General features: G+C 38.4%; 1 protein-coding gene across 2 annotated transcripts in view; it reads right to left on the bottom strand.

The window, feature by feature from the left end:
* The window catches only part of cd2ap (CD2-associated protein), a 78,582-nt gene that overhangs the window by 12,177 nt on the left and 50,654 nt on the right, over positions 1-15,751 (bottom strand). The window contains exons 12-16 of one of the 2 annotated variants that reach the window (XM_042503550.2): positions 14,319-14,381; positions 8,459-8,609; positions 8,068-8,177; positions 2,677-2,792; positions 239-322 (exon numbers count right to left, since the gene is read on the bottom strand). In XM_042503550.2, the coding sequence (XP_042359484.2) occupies positions 239-322; positions 2,677-2,792; positions 8,068-8,177; positions 8,459-8,609; positions 14,319-14,381 (524 nt within the window). Of the gene's footprint in view, positions 1-238; positions 323-2,676; positions 2,796-8,067; positions 8,178-8,458; positions 8,610-14,318; positions 14,382-15,751 lie in introns of both variants that reach the window. The other variant, XM_042503549.2, reaches the window with a different exon arrangement.

The raw sequence follows: 15,751 nt of genomic DNA, 5'->3' as shown, positions 1-15,751 counted from the left end.
AAATTCTTCTTGTAGAACTGATGTAAAAAAAGCAGTATCACACTTGAGTCTTGCTGTTGTACTGAGAATCAGCCCGACTGTTATGAGCCTGAGGCCTGGCGCCTTAAACTGCATCACAGCCATGCTGAAATTCCCTACAACAGCACTCCCCCTGGTGTGATGCTGCTTAACCATGCCGTTTGCAGTGTTTGCATTCTGCATGTATCATGTATTGGTGAATATTGATGGTGGAAGTTACCTTTCTGGTTTCTGTTAGCTTTGGTTTGGCAGCATCCTCTTCATCAGTCTTGAAGGCTTTCTCCACACTCACTTCCTTGTTGGGCTGTGAGAGAAGAGATTTATAAATTGACTGATTTACAATATTTCTTGTGTTAAGTTTAAAGCCTCCTGTATGCTGACTAATGAAGGGAACCCCAACATGATAATATTCCAAAAACATGTAGAGAAGTCCATATCTCTAATGTCTGACTGTTAGTGTCACACAATCATCTGGTGGAGTGCAGCTCACTGTTGCCTTGACATCAGGGAGCGCTCTGTGAAGGTGAAGGCTGGTGCTGGGACCTGTGTGAGGAGGGCAGCTCGTGTGTGTGTGTGTGTGTGTGTGTGTGTGTGTGTGTGTGTGTGTGTAAATTACAGCGAGCGTGACAGAGGGAGAATGAGTGAGACGAGGTGACAGCTTTCAGAAAGCTGAAGGATATCATTTCAGGTAAGAGTGAGAAAAGAAATAAGGGCTGAGAGGCTGGAAAGTTTTTGATGACAGCCTAATATACAGCCTATAACTTCAATCTGAAAATAAATTCAGCAGCATAAATTATGACAAAGATGTAGACTCCTTACGCTGGCTTTTAACCCATTAATGTCCTTATACTACATTCAGTATGTTAGGTAAAAGCCCAATAAATATTTTTCTGTTAGAGATAGGAACTTGAACTTTTCTGTGTTAAGTGTCAAGACATGTGGCTACACATGTCAAAATCAAAATTTTCAACATCTGGAATTTATCAGGCCTTGATTGATAGACAAAGTTGAAAGACAAAAAAAAATCACAAAAATAACTTAAGCACTAATTTTCTATGCTTATTATACATACACTGAAACAAATTATTGAAATTCAAGTCGTTCTGAGTCCAGTGGTACCAAAAATGTGATATAGGTCCTTAGAGTTTTTGAGATACAGCCATTTCTGTAACATGCTATTTAGTTACATAGGGTTAGTCATTTTATCACTTTTCCTATAAACCCTGGTGGAAATAAAGGTTCACATGAGAGCATGTTCAAAAAAATTCATGCACTTAATAGCCAGATAGACTGAAGTACAAATTAATTATAAAACAGATTTTCCAATGTGTTGTTATGGAGAAATTATGAGGAATATGGTTCATGGATACATACCTTTGTTTGAAAACACATCCAAAACAATAAGTTATCAGATCTTAATCATTTTTCATACACTCACATTGTCCAGATTATTATAATACAGATTTAAAAAGAAAAATGATAATTCATTGATGAGAATTGTGTACAGTATAGAGCGAATTTATATTGTATTTGTACAGGGTTTTAAATGGGAATTAAATATCTGTTTAGACTCAAGTCTTCCACCCCTACTTAATATCACTCACTCACTCACTCACACACTCACACACTCACTCACTCACTCACACACTCACACACTCACACACACACACATACACACACACACACACACACACACAGAATGAAACCCAAAGTCAGTCGCTTGTTGAAAAACATTTTTGGTCTCTGAAATGCAGCTGCAGGTGCAGCATCAACTGTTAACATGTTGATCAGCTCAAAAACTGAATCTTTTTTGAAAATTTGTCCTACCTACAGTATCTTACAGCACCTTTCTGCGTGTCTCTCATCAAGACTGGACAAGGCCAGAACAGAACTGGCACAAACCTGATATGTTTGCTACATCAGACCAAAGATGTTAGTCAACAAGCTTCTGACTTTGGGTTTCATTTATGTGTGTGTGTGTATAAGAGAGAGAGAGAGAGAGAGAGTGAGTGAGTGGTATTAAGTAGGGGTGGAAGACTACGGCCCAAACAGATACTTTATTCCCATTTAAAACCCCATAGAAATACATTATAAAATACCTCTATACTGTGTAAAATGACAAATTGGAGCATGAAAAATCAATGAATTATCATTTATTTTGCGGGAAGAGTTGCCAATTCAGACTAAAATGACTGAAAAGTACCTAAGTGATGGATATTCTGCTTGCATTTATATGATTGTGGCTTTTTCCAGACTTATTTATTCATGTATTTGTTAGACTAAAAGAACTAAGAGGACTTGTAGAACACAGCAGCTCACAAATCAACTCGCAGCTCACACACAGGCGGTGAACAGGAATGATGCTAATATACGTATAATGTAATGCTACGACCTTGAAGGTAAGTAAGTGTAACTGAAGCTTCGGCTCCTTCAGCAGACACGGCCCCAGCATCTCAGAGCAGAGAGCACTGCTCAGTTTTCGTAACTGCTGAAACCGAACTTTACATACTTGTAATCAGCCCAATTTGGCTGAGTGGTTAATGGCACATTTTTTGTGATGTAACAGACTTATTGCACATATCTTTAATTTACCAGACTTTAAGTTCCAACTACACTATCATCTGTGTGTGAGTATGCTGAGTGTGTGTGCACGCTCACCGAATGTCCTCCACTAAACTGGGCGGGCAGCCTCCTGCCAGGCATCTTTGGTCTGTTAGCAGTGGGGTGAGAGAGCTTCTCCGAGGTAGACGACAGCTCATCAAAACTCATCAGGTCTGCTAAAGAGACGAGGGAGGCAGAGGGAGAGAAAATATGAGGGAAAAGAAGAGAGGAAAAGATTTTTAAGAGCAACATTGAGCCATGACTAATTAAACACCCACAGGTGAACTGACAAAAAATAATTTCATTCACTGGGCACAGGTTCAATTCCTGTCAGCTGATGATATCAACAGACAGAGCAGCACAAAGTTAACTCTTTAAAACGGGGATAGTCAACTTGCTTTGCTTGGGGGGCAACTTTTTCAAAATGACTTGCACTTCTAGCACTTTAGGACATTTCTCTGATTTGAAGGAGATTTCTAGGATTTCAGGATATTTTTTAGAATGTAATAATGTTTCTAGGGTTTCAGGACATTTCTAGCATTTTAGGACAATTCTAGCACTTTTTGGTCAATTCCAGGACCTGACATCATTTCTGGCATTTTGGGATTTTTGCAATATCTAGGATTTAGGCCATTTTTAGCATTTCCGAACAATTCTAGGACTTTAGGACATTTCTACAATTTTAGGAGATATGTAGGATTTTAGGGCATTTCTAGGATTTTAGTATAATACTCAGACTCAAGGACATTTCCAGGATTTTAGAACATTTCTAGAATTTAAAAAAAAAAAAAGGTTTTTCCACTCATAGAGAGGAGGTCTTGCTGGCTAATGTAAGGGTTACACGAGGCAGAGATGTCTCCTCATTTGCACATCAGTGTGCTGCACACATGACATTCCTCTGTGTTCCTGTGTTCTGCTGTGCTGTAGCGCATGATCATTATCAGTGTTCAAAGCACTTTAACTATCTTGCTTGGCTTCAAAAGCTATGAAATCTGCACACATGCAGTGTGGATGTTCCTTCACTAATGATCAAGTGGGTTATCTTCAAGCACAGGAAATGTCAAGGTTTTTGGTTGTTTTATGGTTCATCATAACCTAAAACTTGTGGATGAACAATGTTGCTTTAAGATCAAGCATTAGGGCTGGGAAAAAAAATATTCATCAATGCATTGCAATATGTTTTTTGCCAATTCAATATCGACTCATAAAACCCTGACATCGATTATTTCTGTTGTAATGACGCCTTACTGATTGACGTTGTTCAGAGGGCCCGCTTGACCCCCAAACAATGTCTGTTGTTTATTCATTAAAATGGCCATAGTGGTGCAAGGTAGCAATGTGTTAAAATCAGCGCCGAAACATTAACAGCCGACGTTTGGATCCATGAAGTCGAAGTGGTTACGTCACCTGTGAGCCTCATGAGTCAGTGTTAAAACACTGCAACAATACGACAAACCTACGTAACCATTTGAGCCGACACTGCACAGATGTTTTGCAACCTGTTGCTAACGTTAAAGCTGTGGATCACACACAAATGCAAGTTGACAAGTCCTGCATAAATGTTTATTACGTTTGTTAAGCTTGGCTCAGGCAAAAATGTGCACTTTTCTGTACTTTAAATTAATTTTAGTTTTAATTTTTATCTAATAAAGAATAATATAATGGTAAAAGAAGTTTTGGTGTCAGTTTGTTCTAAATCAATACAGATAATGCACACTTTATTTAACAATTATCAGAAGGTATTCTGATGAATTATCTGGGTATTTCTGACATCAACACACATAACTCAATCAATATCGAAGCAGCTGGATCAATATCTAATGGAATCGAAATCGAATCACATCGTGACCTAAAGAATCGAAACTGAACTGAATTGTGAGGTTCTTGACAATACCCAGCCCTACCAAGCATTATTAAAGCTATTTAGTATCTGAGGAAGTACTTTGTGAACAGACTGCATTATATTGCACTTATTCTCAGACCACATCCACACTGTTACGATTTCTAACCATCCCTGTACACACAAGAGTCTTAGCCTCATTTCAGAATTCATCTCATCCATACTAACAAAACGAGAAAGTCAAGGTCATGTGACCTCTGACCACCCAAACCTAATCAGTTCACCACTGAATCCAAGTGGATGTTTGTGCCAAATTTAATGAAATTCCTTCAAGGTGTTTCCCAGATATTGCGATCAAGTAAATGTGAGTGATGCAAGTTCAACTTGACCATGACCTATGGCCACCAAAATCTATTCAGTTCATCACTTTGTCTTAGTGATCATTTGTGCCATATTTTAAGAAAATCGCCTGAGGTGTTCTTGAGATATCCCATTCACAAAACTGACACAGACAAGGTGACGAGGTAAAAGTGATTGGAATGAGTGAATGAATGTAAACAGAATTTCAGTTAGCAAGAGAAGCTCAGCAAAACAAGGTTGGAGAAAGTGCTGAGTTTGCATCAACAGAGTAGAAATGTGAGCAGATCAGTAAACAGGTGTTCTGTCAGAAATTGATCTGATTTACTTATTTCAACATTTAGGAATGAGTGGATGGAGAGAACAAGAGAATGTATGACATAAAGTTTGTTTACGACTGTGTGCATTTGAGCACAACAAAGTTAAACAGGACAGAATGAGTCATTCCCACTTTATTACACAAAAGTGAAAACTGTTAGCACCTCTTGTGTAACAGCACTTCGCAGCTCCACAGTGGTAAACTGCTGCAGTTAGAGAGCACTGCCTGTGATTGAACTTTCATGTTCCACAGCCATGTGTGTCAGACTGTCTTCTAAAGCGCAGTATGGAGTTTTAGCAGCTCTTTATCACCTTTGAACGCAATCTGTCACACACAGAAAACTCTCCAGTGAACTAGTTTTAGGTCAGCTCTGTTTAGATCCTCTCAAGTCTTTTCTTTGGATCTTTCTGCCTTTCAATTTGCTCCCCTGTTTATCATCAAAAGCTTCTCATCCACGAACAAACGTCAAAACATCAACCTCTGGGGTGCCGGATAGTTCTGCTAGTAAAGCACATGCCCGATGTTCAGAGGCTATGTGTCCTTGCCGCACTCTCTCACCCCCTTTTCTGCCATATCTCCTGCTGTCCTATCAAATAAAGGCCACCGGCTAAAAGCCCCCCAAATATCTTTGAATCTTTAAATGTAAACCTGTAAACCAGTGACACTCAACTTATGGTCTAAGGGACAAATCTGGCCCCTGGTAGAGTGCCAGGTGGCCCTTAATGTTCAAAAATCCTAGAAATGTCTTAAAATCCTAGACACATCCTGAAATCTTAGAAATATCCTACAAATCCTAGAAATGTGATGGATATTCTGAAATGTCCTGAAATCTGAGAGACACCCTCAAACCGTAAAAATGTCCTGAAATCCAAGAAACATCTTAAAATTTTAGAAATATCATAAGTGTCCTAAAAAATCTTGAATTGTCCTGAATACCAGATACATCCTAAAATTTTAGAAATGTCCTAAATATCCTATAATCCTCGAAACATCCTAAAATCTCAGAAATGTCTAAAAATCCCAGTAACATCCTAAAATCCTAGAAACGCATCCGGGGCTGTCCCCTGGCAAAGCCAGTTGAGTACCCCTGCTTTAAACTGTGATTTTTGCTGTTCCTGCTCTCAGTCCCCTCACCATCTCCTGTCTGCTGTGATTTCCTTCACAATGACACTGAGCTCTGCTTTACTCATTCAAGGCGATGTCAGTTAAAGCTCAGCATATCTGCCTCACCTCTTTCACCATTTTATTCAAGGCAAAAAAATAAATAACACCTGAGATCTGTAAAACCTGGCAGCTGCAAATGAATTCGCAATGCTGATGTAAGGGAAATGTTGGTGGGAAAAGTTAATGAGGAATGAGGGTGCGAACCCAATTAAACACAGTCACACCGAATTTCATTCTTAAATTCAACATTTTTAGATTTCCTTATATATGCATCAATTACTTTTCCAGATATTTGTTAGTTACATTTTGAAATGATCCTTAATCCAAGTGTAATAAAACCTTTGTGTTTCAAAAGAACTAGTACTTTATCAATACAACCGTTCAACAAGCAAAAACATGTAAACATGAGAACAATATGTCAATCAGTTCTGTCCCTGGTCTCCCATCCAACACTGCAGAGCTTTACATTAACCGGTTACCTCGGCACACGGCAATCCGTCTCAAGGACTGTTTCCACTGTCACTTTTGGCCAAGCTGAGTCAAACCGGCATCAATCAGTGAGGCAACGTGAGGCAGCATGAGGCGAAATGAGGTGGCAACGTGAGGCGACATGAGGCGAAATGAGGTGGCAACGTGTGGCAACGTGAAGCGGCGTGAGGTGACGTGAGGAGGCGCATCATGTTATTCCACAAGAATACAAACTTTTCAAGTATCTCAAGAACTGCTTTATTAGTGAATGCCGCCATGTTCACCCTGCAAAAAGAGCGCCAACCACAACAACACTTCCTGTTCCTTCACAATAAAAGTCCCGACTTTCTCCCAGTACACAATAACACATATGCGTCCCCACAGGGCGATAACTGATTACATTACAGTGCAAGAATAATAGTACCTATAATTTAACAAAGTCGCTCTTTGTATTTACCTGTTGCTTTGCCTGCATGCCCTAAAACTTTAGCTGTGCATAACACACCACTGTCTTTATCTCTGTATTTCACAATTTGTCCCGTTCTCAGACTGACATCTGCTCCCTGCTCTAAAACTTGTGAGTCTCTGTGTGGTCATTTGTGTGATGTCCTGTGTCATTCTGCCCCCTTGTGGGCATTTCTGTGGGCTCTGTTTGCCTCCCTTGTTGGAGGCACTCCTTTAATGTTTAACACCTGGATCCACAACAGGCATATCAATTCAGACTCCTTTCTCTAGCATTTAAACCTCTGAAACCTGAAAAAAATGGTTTGATTTCTTTCGAAAACAGAAAAAGAACATTTAGAGCAACTTGGCAAGAAATGTCCTACAAACTGAGCTTCATTCTTTTAACTGCATTTTACTTTTTCATTTTTCAGAATTGTATTTTGGTACTTGCACCCCAATCAGTTCAGGTATGCAGAGATATTAAATATTTGTGCGCAAACACTCTTAATGTTTTTCATTTTGGTTCTGTCAGTAGGGAGGCGGGCGAGGAGCTTCATGGGTTTCTATTCTGTAAATCTTTTAATTTTGGAAACAATTTTGCTTAAGCTTGAAAAGTGCTTTATAAAGTTTATTATTATAATAATTATTAATAATAATAAAATAATTGAGCCTGAACCATAGGGGGGCACCAAAACTACCTAATATGTTTATATGGGCCTTAGAGATGAGTGTGTGAGCTGTCATACACAGAGGTGCATGTTGTGACAGCAAACATGATTTAGGAAGCATATTTATTGGCTGCTTGTGGCCAAAAATCACAAAAGTTCAAAGTGAAATGAGGATTCACTGTACATACCCACTTCTGAGGACTTCTCCCCCCAGTCCCCAGACAGCGTTTTGGGTTTGGTGGACAATAACGGTTCAAAGTCGGACTTTGGTCGTGTGGAAGGCACCTCTCCATTGTGCCTGCAGATATGAGGGAAAATGGAGAAGAAAGAGAAGAAAATTTAGAAAATATGCAAGAAATAACAGGAAATGAATGGACTTGTCCTTTGTGCACTGCAAATGCCATGTCAGCAGTCACTATTCACTACTGTCCTGTTTTAATAGAACCCTATTTCATGAGAATACGTATGGACAGAGAATGGTGCTAGTTTATAAAGGGCAGTGGCGTTCATATGGACAGACAGAGTAACAGATGCTGGAATGAGAGATAAATAGACACGGAAATGAATGAGTGGACTTACTTTAGGTTTGGCGAGGGAGCGAGAGGCTTGTCTGGCCTCTTTGGTGGGAGGCTTCCTGGTCTGCCTTTCCCAGGAGGGGGGATCGGCTTCTTGGGTGGGACCACGGGCGCTGCAGGCTTGGATGGTTTGGCGTCAGGGGTAGGCTTGTCAACTGAAACGGAGAGAGAACAGCACAGTTCAGAGGAAGTTTGGGAAAAAAATGATGAAGCAAAGATACTTGGGCAGTATTACTGTATTACAATATACCAAGTTTGTTTTCAATACTGGCAAAATTACGCCGATCTTTCTATTAATCTCATACTGTAGTAGCTATAACGTACAATGGAGGATTAGGGCTATGTTAAAGAAAGAACAAATGTCAGATTTCAAAAATAAAGTCATAATATTACAAGAAAAGTTGGAATTTCCAGAATTAAGTCATAATATTATAAGAAAAAAGTCACAATATTTTGAGAAAAAGTAGTAGGCCTAATTTTATTAGAATAAAATTGTAAAATTACAAAAATTAAGTTGTAATATTTTGCAAAAAAGTAGAAGGCATAATATGACAATAAACATAACATTATGAGAAAAAAGTCATAATTTTACAATAAAAAAGTCATAATTTTACGAGGTAATTTTAAAGTCTTATTTTTATGAGAAAGGGGACATTAAATTATGGAAATAAACATATTGCAAGCAAACTATTAAACAGGCGAGAGCACACAAACTATTAAACAGGCGAGAGCACAGGTAGCCTCCATGGCAACCACTGTTCCCCACACACAGTCAACAGGTAATGTCATACCACTTACCACTTTATTCACGTAATATTACCACTTCTTTTCACGTGAAATAAATTTTTCTTGTAAAATTCTGACGTTATTCTCTTAATAATACGAGTTTATTCTCATAAAACTACAACTTTTTGACATAAAACTACAAGTTTATTCTTGTAATATTACAGGTTTATTCTCATAATATCACAACTTTTTTCTCTCAAAATATTCATACTTTTTTTGCATAATATTACGACTGTATTCTCGAAGTTTCCAAAAAAAGATTTTCCTCAATGCAGCCATAAACCTCCATCGTAGTTATGGGGATATTTTGCGTGCAGTGCACATCTTGCACAGCCCCAGGGTCAGTCTGTTGTAACAGGCAGCTGAGCTGACTGCTAGCCATGAAGAAACCTCACAGGATGCAACAGCTGCTTGTTAACACATCTAACTTGGTGGATTAAGGGATTAGTTTGACCAAACAAAAGTTGATGAGTGTTGGAACAGTGAATTATATAACTAAATAACTAGCAGGACTTACAAAGACGGGTTTGGTGACTTATTTTATTTCTGTCGCGTCTGAATAAAGCGTGTTTTACGTGAGTTAACAAGGCAATTAGGCTAGTCTGGGTTCAGTAAAAGAGGGAAACATGAATTTAGAGGTTGTACGGTTGTCTAATTCTGTTAAAAAATACAAATAAATTAAAGAATTTTACCTGTCTTAACATTTTTTGAGTTTTTTTGTGAAATTATTTGGCCTGCAATGCCAACAGAACTCACAGAAGATACCGAAGTCACGGTTGCTGCGCACAAATATAGTCATATACCGTGTACCTCGGTGAAATGTCAGGAAGGTGTTAAAGTATGACAAAATAGAAACTGCCCAAGTCTGGGACCAAACCGTGAAAGTGAAACTGTGAAAATCCCCCTTTATTGTGGTCAGTCTCCAAGTGAACACTGAAACTGACATCATTTCACCTTCCTGTAATCAACAATTTGAACAGCTGATCTGCTGATGAGGTTTATCCACAGCTGAACTGTATGTTTGGTATTTTTTTTAATTTAATGCTCTAACACAATTTAATATATAATATTATATTTAATATTATGATATGTACTGACTGTTCTAAACATCCTGGCTGTGAAAGATGATGACGCTGAGCCTCTAAAAGCACCCGCCAACAGTTTCTCCCACAGTCTGAACACTGAGTCAATGGACCGCTTTGTCTGATGAGCAAGACTTGTAATGCTGCTTTCTTAACATAAGCAAGTCTCATGATGAAACAGAGCAGTGCTTTTTATTAGTGCTGCTGCAATGTGGACAAACAGTACCTGAATCGGTCAACCTGTGCTTACAGTTTACATTATGATGTCGTAAAGAAGGTGACCTTTGATCTTCTAGATAGAAAAATGCCATCACTTCATCATATATTCTTTTAGAGATTTTTGTGGAATTCTGTCATATTTACTATATGAAATCATGAGCTATAACCCAAAATATGTTTTTTAAAGTCTCAGCGACCTTCACCTTTGAACTTCAAGCAGCAAATTTGAATCAGTTTCATCCTTGAGTCCAAATGGATGTTTGTGCCAAATTTAAAGAAATCCACTCAAGGTGTTCGAAAGATATCTCGTTCATGAAAACATGGTGACAGTGACCTTTGACCACCAAAATCAGTCAGTTTAGTGTTAAGTCCTTGTGAACATTTGTTCCAAATTTGAAGAAATTCCCTCAAGGTGTTTTTGAAATATCACATAAATAATAATGGGATGGATGCAAGGCCATCTTGACCTTGACCTTGACCTGTGGCGACAAAAATCTAACCAGTTCAATGTTGAGTCCAAGTGAACGTTTGTGCCAAATTTGAAGAAATTCCCTCAAGGCGTTTGAGATATCAGGTACATCAGAATGGGACACATACACCTTAACCTTGACCACCAAAATCGGATTAGTTCATCCTTGAATCCAAGTTGTTCCTGAGATATCATGTTCATTAGAATGAGATGTAGACATGGGTGGCCAATTTGAAACCATAATGGCTAAACAGTTATCACCAAAGGGTTAAAAATTATTGTTTCTCCTCACTCATTGAGCTCCAGCTTGTTTGAATATCATGGCAAGAGCTACCTCCTTTAGTATTTTACAGGAGATTTGACTGACATCTCTGGCTTTTCTCCGCCACCACCATGTTCTACGCCTGTACTTGATGAGGATGCAGAGCCAGAGACTTTTGCTGTTGCTGAGATTAAATAATTTATCATTGAGACGAAGGGAACATTGGTGCCAAATTTGAAGAAATTCCCTCAAGGTGCTTTTGAGATATTGTGCTCAGGAGAATGAGAGAGATGGATGGATTGACAAATGAATGAACGGACAGACAAAAAAAATACAAAAAACAGAGGTGGAGGCATAGAAAAAGACAATCTACATGAACACGAGTGTTTTAGCATCATTCCTTACAGGGATATATAGGGGGATTTATTGGCATCTGGTGGTGAGGAATGCAAATTTTAACCAGCTGACAATTCTCCTGGTTAGAATTACTTCATTGTTAAGGACGTTTGTAGAGGGAGCCAAATGATCTCTAGTAAACCAGTAAAAACACTGAACAAAAGCAGTCACTCTCATTGCTGCCAACGATGGTGGCTGAAGCAAAAATGTGAAAAATGTGAATGTCCCGATCTAGAACCGATGTTCGATTTGTCCTACTGTAGAAACATGGCAATCTCCATAAACGAGGACCTACTTCCTATGTAGATATGAACGGTTCCTTCTCAGGTGACAAAAACATTATGATTCTCATTCTGTGGTGATTATTCACTGAAGAAAACATACTCATTACATTATATTACATTTCTACCAATATATCCCCCTAAATCCTACACACTGGACCGTAAACGTCTCGATGTAGCTCGAAGTGAGTAAGTGTCACATCAGATATATATGAGATTGTCATGCTCTAAATGCTTCCTCTAATCTGCATCTGTTACTAAGGTTTAGCTGTACCTAATATGTGAGGAGAAACTGATTAAATGAGTGATGACAACTGACAGCGCCTGTGCTGCAAGTTGAAAAAAAAAAACAAGAGTAATACGCTACACTGGGACTGAGAATAAATAGCCTGACGGAGATATTTAAGGAAGAGAGGAGAATGTTTTTTTCTGCTATGAAGGGAAAAAGTAGGAAAAAAGAAGATTTCTGAATGTTTTTAAATCTCTTCTGAAGGTAACTGGTAAAAAAAAAAAAAGAATCAATAATTTAACATGGGAGAAAAATCAGAGAAAACATTTTTTTTTGGCAATAAAATGCTAAAATGCTGCTGTACCAGTACATTAATCTTACCCATCACCCTATCAGAACTATATAAAAATGAGCTATTATTATTCTATTAATATCAGTTTTTATATTTATATAAAAATACTAAAACTAAACTGTAAACGATAACTGAATTCTGAAAAGATAACTGATGAAGTCTGAGTTCTTGCGCAGTGACATGAACCAGCAATATCAGCAGATTCTTGCACACGCGCGCACACGCACGCACACGCACGCACACACACACACACACACACAAAAACAAACACAACCACACAGAGCACATTTCCTGTGTGGCGCACAGTAAGAAAGAAACTGCACTGACAGCACGTCTGTCTCCATACCAAGAATGATTTGACAAAGCTTGCCTCCACATGAGATGTGATTACGTGAGTAAAATAAATTGACCTCAGGTGCCGACACTTCCTGCAATCACAGAACTACCACAAACAACTTAGTTTCAGTGGAAAAAATGATTCATGGTTTCTTTTTTTTAAATCTATATATATACAGTGTGTGTGTGTAACACAATTTTATATATAAGATCATTATAATTAAAATAATGCATAGGTTCTCTCTGGGTTCTGTGGCTTCCTCCCATATTCTAAAGACATGCAGGTTATCTGGTGACTCGAAATTGCCCTTAAGTCTGACTTTGGGTGTGAAAGATTGTCTGTCTATATGTGTCAGCCTTGTGATAGTCTGGCAACCTGTACAGGGTGTACCCCGCGTCACCTGGCGTGTATCTTATTTTTTTAATTGTATTCTTTGATCCTTTTAACCATGTAAAGTATCTTTGAGTTTCTTGAAGAGTGCTCTATAAATAAAATGTTTTATTATTATTGTTATTATTTACTATCAGTCATGGACATACAGTATCTGAATAAGTGAAAGTTGTATATAGTGTAAAAAGATTTTATATTATCTTATTTCATTTGACCTCATTTGTATTTTAGTAATATTGTTATCCTTTTTTTCCACACTTGGTTATTTTTTTTGCTTTTTTTCTCGGCCTCTGACTGTTGAGTTGCTGTATCGAGAGAACTTCCCCGTTGTGAAGTAAATTAAGTTTTATTTTATATATTTTGTGACCCTTAGAGGGGCCAAACTAAGGCTGGAAGCCCCTGAACTAATCTACCTAACTTATATATTAACCCTTTGAACCCTAAGTAAATTGCCTTGATTACTTTCAAAAACATGGGAAGAAGACAATAAGCAACTTCAGAAGAAATGACAAAGAAATGAATGAAATTCAAACAAAACAAAAAAAAAAGAAAAAAAAAAAAATATATATATATATATATATATATATATATATAGTCTATATAAAAAGGAAATGACTGGAAAAAAGTGCTTCAAAATAGAATTATTTTTGAACATAATTTTGAATAAACTGACTAACTACTAAGCCCCCCCCCGCCTCAATGTAATGAACAATAACATCAGTGACAGCGGACTGATTCCTACAGGAGCAGGACTATGTCTTTTGGTACTTTGGTACTGGACAAGTCTCAGACGTCTCCTGCCTCCACAACTCAGCAGTGGAGTTAGTGGTGACACATGTGGAAAGTGCATATAATGAGCCAAACAGTCCCTAATAAGGACTGCAGGGTGATGCAAACGACCTCCCTCTGGTATCGGAGGGTTAACCACAGTGGGTCCAGTGAAACGCCCAGTCACACTCACAACAAGTGCTCACAATTTGGACAGCTGTCAAAAAAGGTCAAGATGAAATCAGGAGAGGAGGGTGAAGATGGATGAGAGGAGAAAAGCTGGAGAGTCATACCTCTGTCCTCTCGCCTGAGGGGGTGGGCCTTCTTGTCGACGCTGGGAACCTCCGGCTTGGGAGCTGAAAAACAAAACATGGTCCACAGAGTGTCACCTCGTGTTTCTGACCCGACTGATTCAAGACTCGGCAGACAACGACAAAGAACACACACTTTCACAAGTACAATCACATGAAGAAAACCCCACACACACACACACACACACACACACACACACACACACACACACACACACACAAAGCATGTAGTTATACACACACATACACACAGATATAAAATTGATCTCTATCAGGCAAAGAAACAGTGCTTTTGTCGTTATTTTGTCATTTTTGACATTACGTCTAATAAATTCAATCTCAATACAGACAGGAAGTCCTGCACAGACACGCAGGCACGCACGCGCACCCGCACCCACACCCACACACACACACACACACACACTAAAGCTGTGGTTAAAGGTTATGAATGCAAACTCTGTGACTTCCTGTGCAGACAGGAAACCAATGATGCAAGTGTGCATGTTGCAAACTGTAGATGTTGGTGCTGAAATGCAGCTGTTCATTTCCTTTTTTGAGAGAAATCCCATCAATTTCATCATGTCTCAAAGGGTTAACAGTAACACTGCACCTCCATCAAGCTGTGCTGTTTTTCACTTTCATGTTCTGGACCTTGACAGTGCCAGCAGATACTCTTTTTATTTAAAAAAAGAGGCATTGCCACCTGCACATATCCACTGTGGTGCTAAATCACTGTTGACAGGAGGTCTACAGGCACTAAAGTGACACATTTTCACTGTTGATCTATAAAGCCCACAAGGTGTCTACGAGAGAGAACAAAATGCGTCAAGGCCACAGTTTACTGAACTGCTGCTGTGGAAAAAGGAACTCATTAAGAGCTCTGCCTGCAGTGCACTCAGGGACCCACAAAAATGTTTAGAATATCATAATTACAAATTTAAAATTATGTTACAGAATTATTACAAATTTTAAGAACTTTTTTTCAGGTCACTTACTTCTGTTTTTTTTTTTTTTTTATACTTTCTCTTCAATATATATATTTTTTAATTTCACTCCATGGCCTGAGCCATTTCTGAAAGTGTCAGAAAACAACAGATGAATCATCCACAGATTTTCCACTTGCGAGGTCATAAATAACACGAGGGGGGCTTTCAAACGGACTCTTCTCTTGATCACAGTAAACACAACACGAATGAGCCTGTTTCAATTTGTGCACCACTGCTAGAATATTGTCTAGCCTCTGCAGGAGCCGTCCTACTGAGGAAGCATTCGTTCGTTCATTCATTCATCCACAGTTAATTCACAGAGTCAATAAAAATATAGATACAAAAATGATTTCAAGTAAAAATAAGCTTTAAAAAACGTAGCTTGTAAATAATGGCACAGACATTAAAAGACATACAATTTTATAAAAT

Source organism: Plectropomus leopardus, chromosome 16 (assembly GCF_026936395.1).
Source record: "Plectropomus leopardus strain MGB_pleo_1.0 chromosome 16, ASM2693639v1, whole genome shotgun sequence".
Classification (NCBI taxonomy): domain Eukaryota; kingdom Metazoa; phylum Chordata; class Actinopteri; order Perciformes; family Serranidae; genus Plectropomus; species Plectropomus leopardus.
Note: the sequence above shows the minus strand (reverse complement) of the source record. Positions and strands in the feature narration are given on the sequence as shown.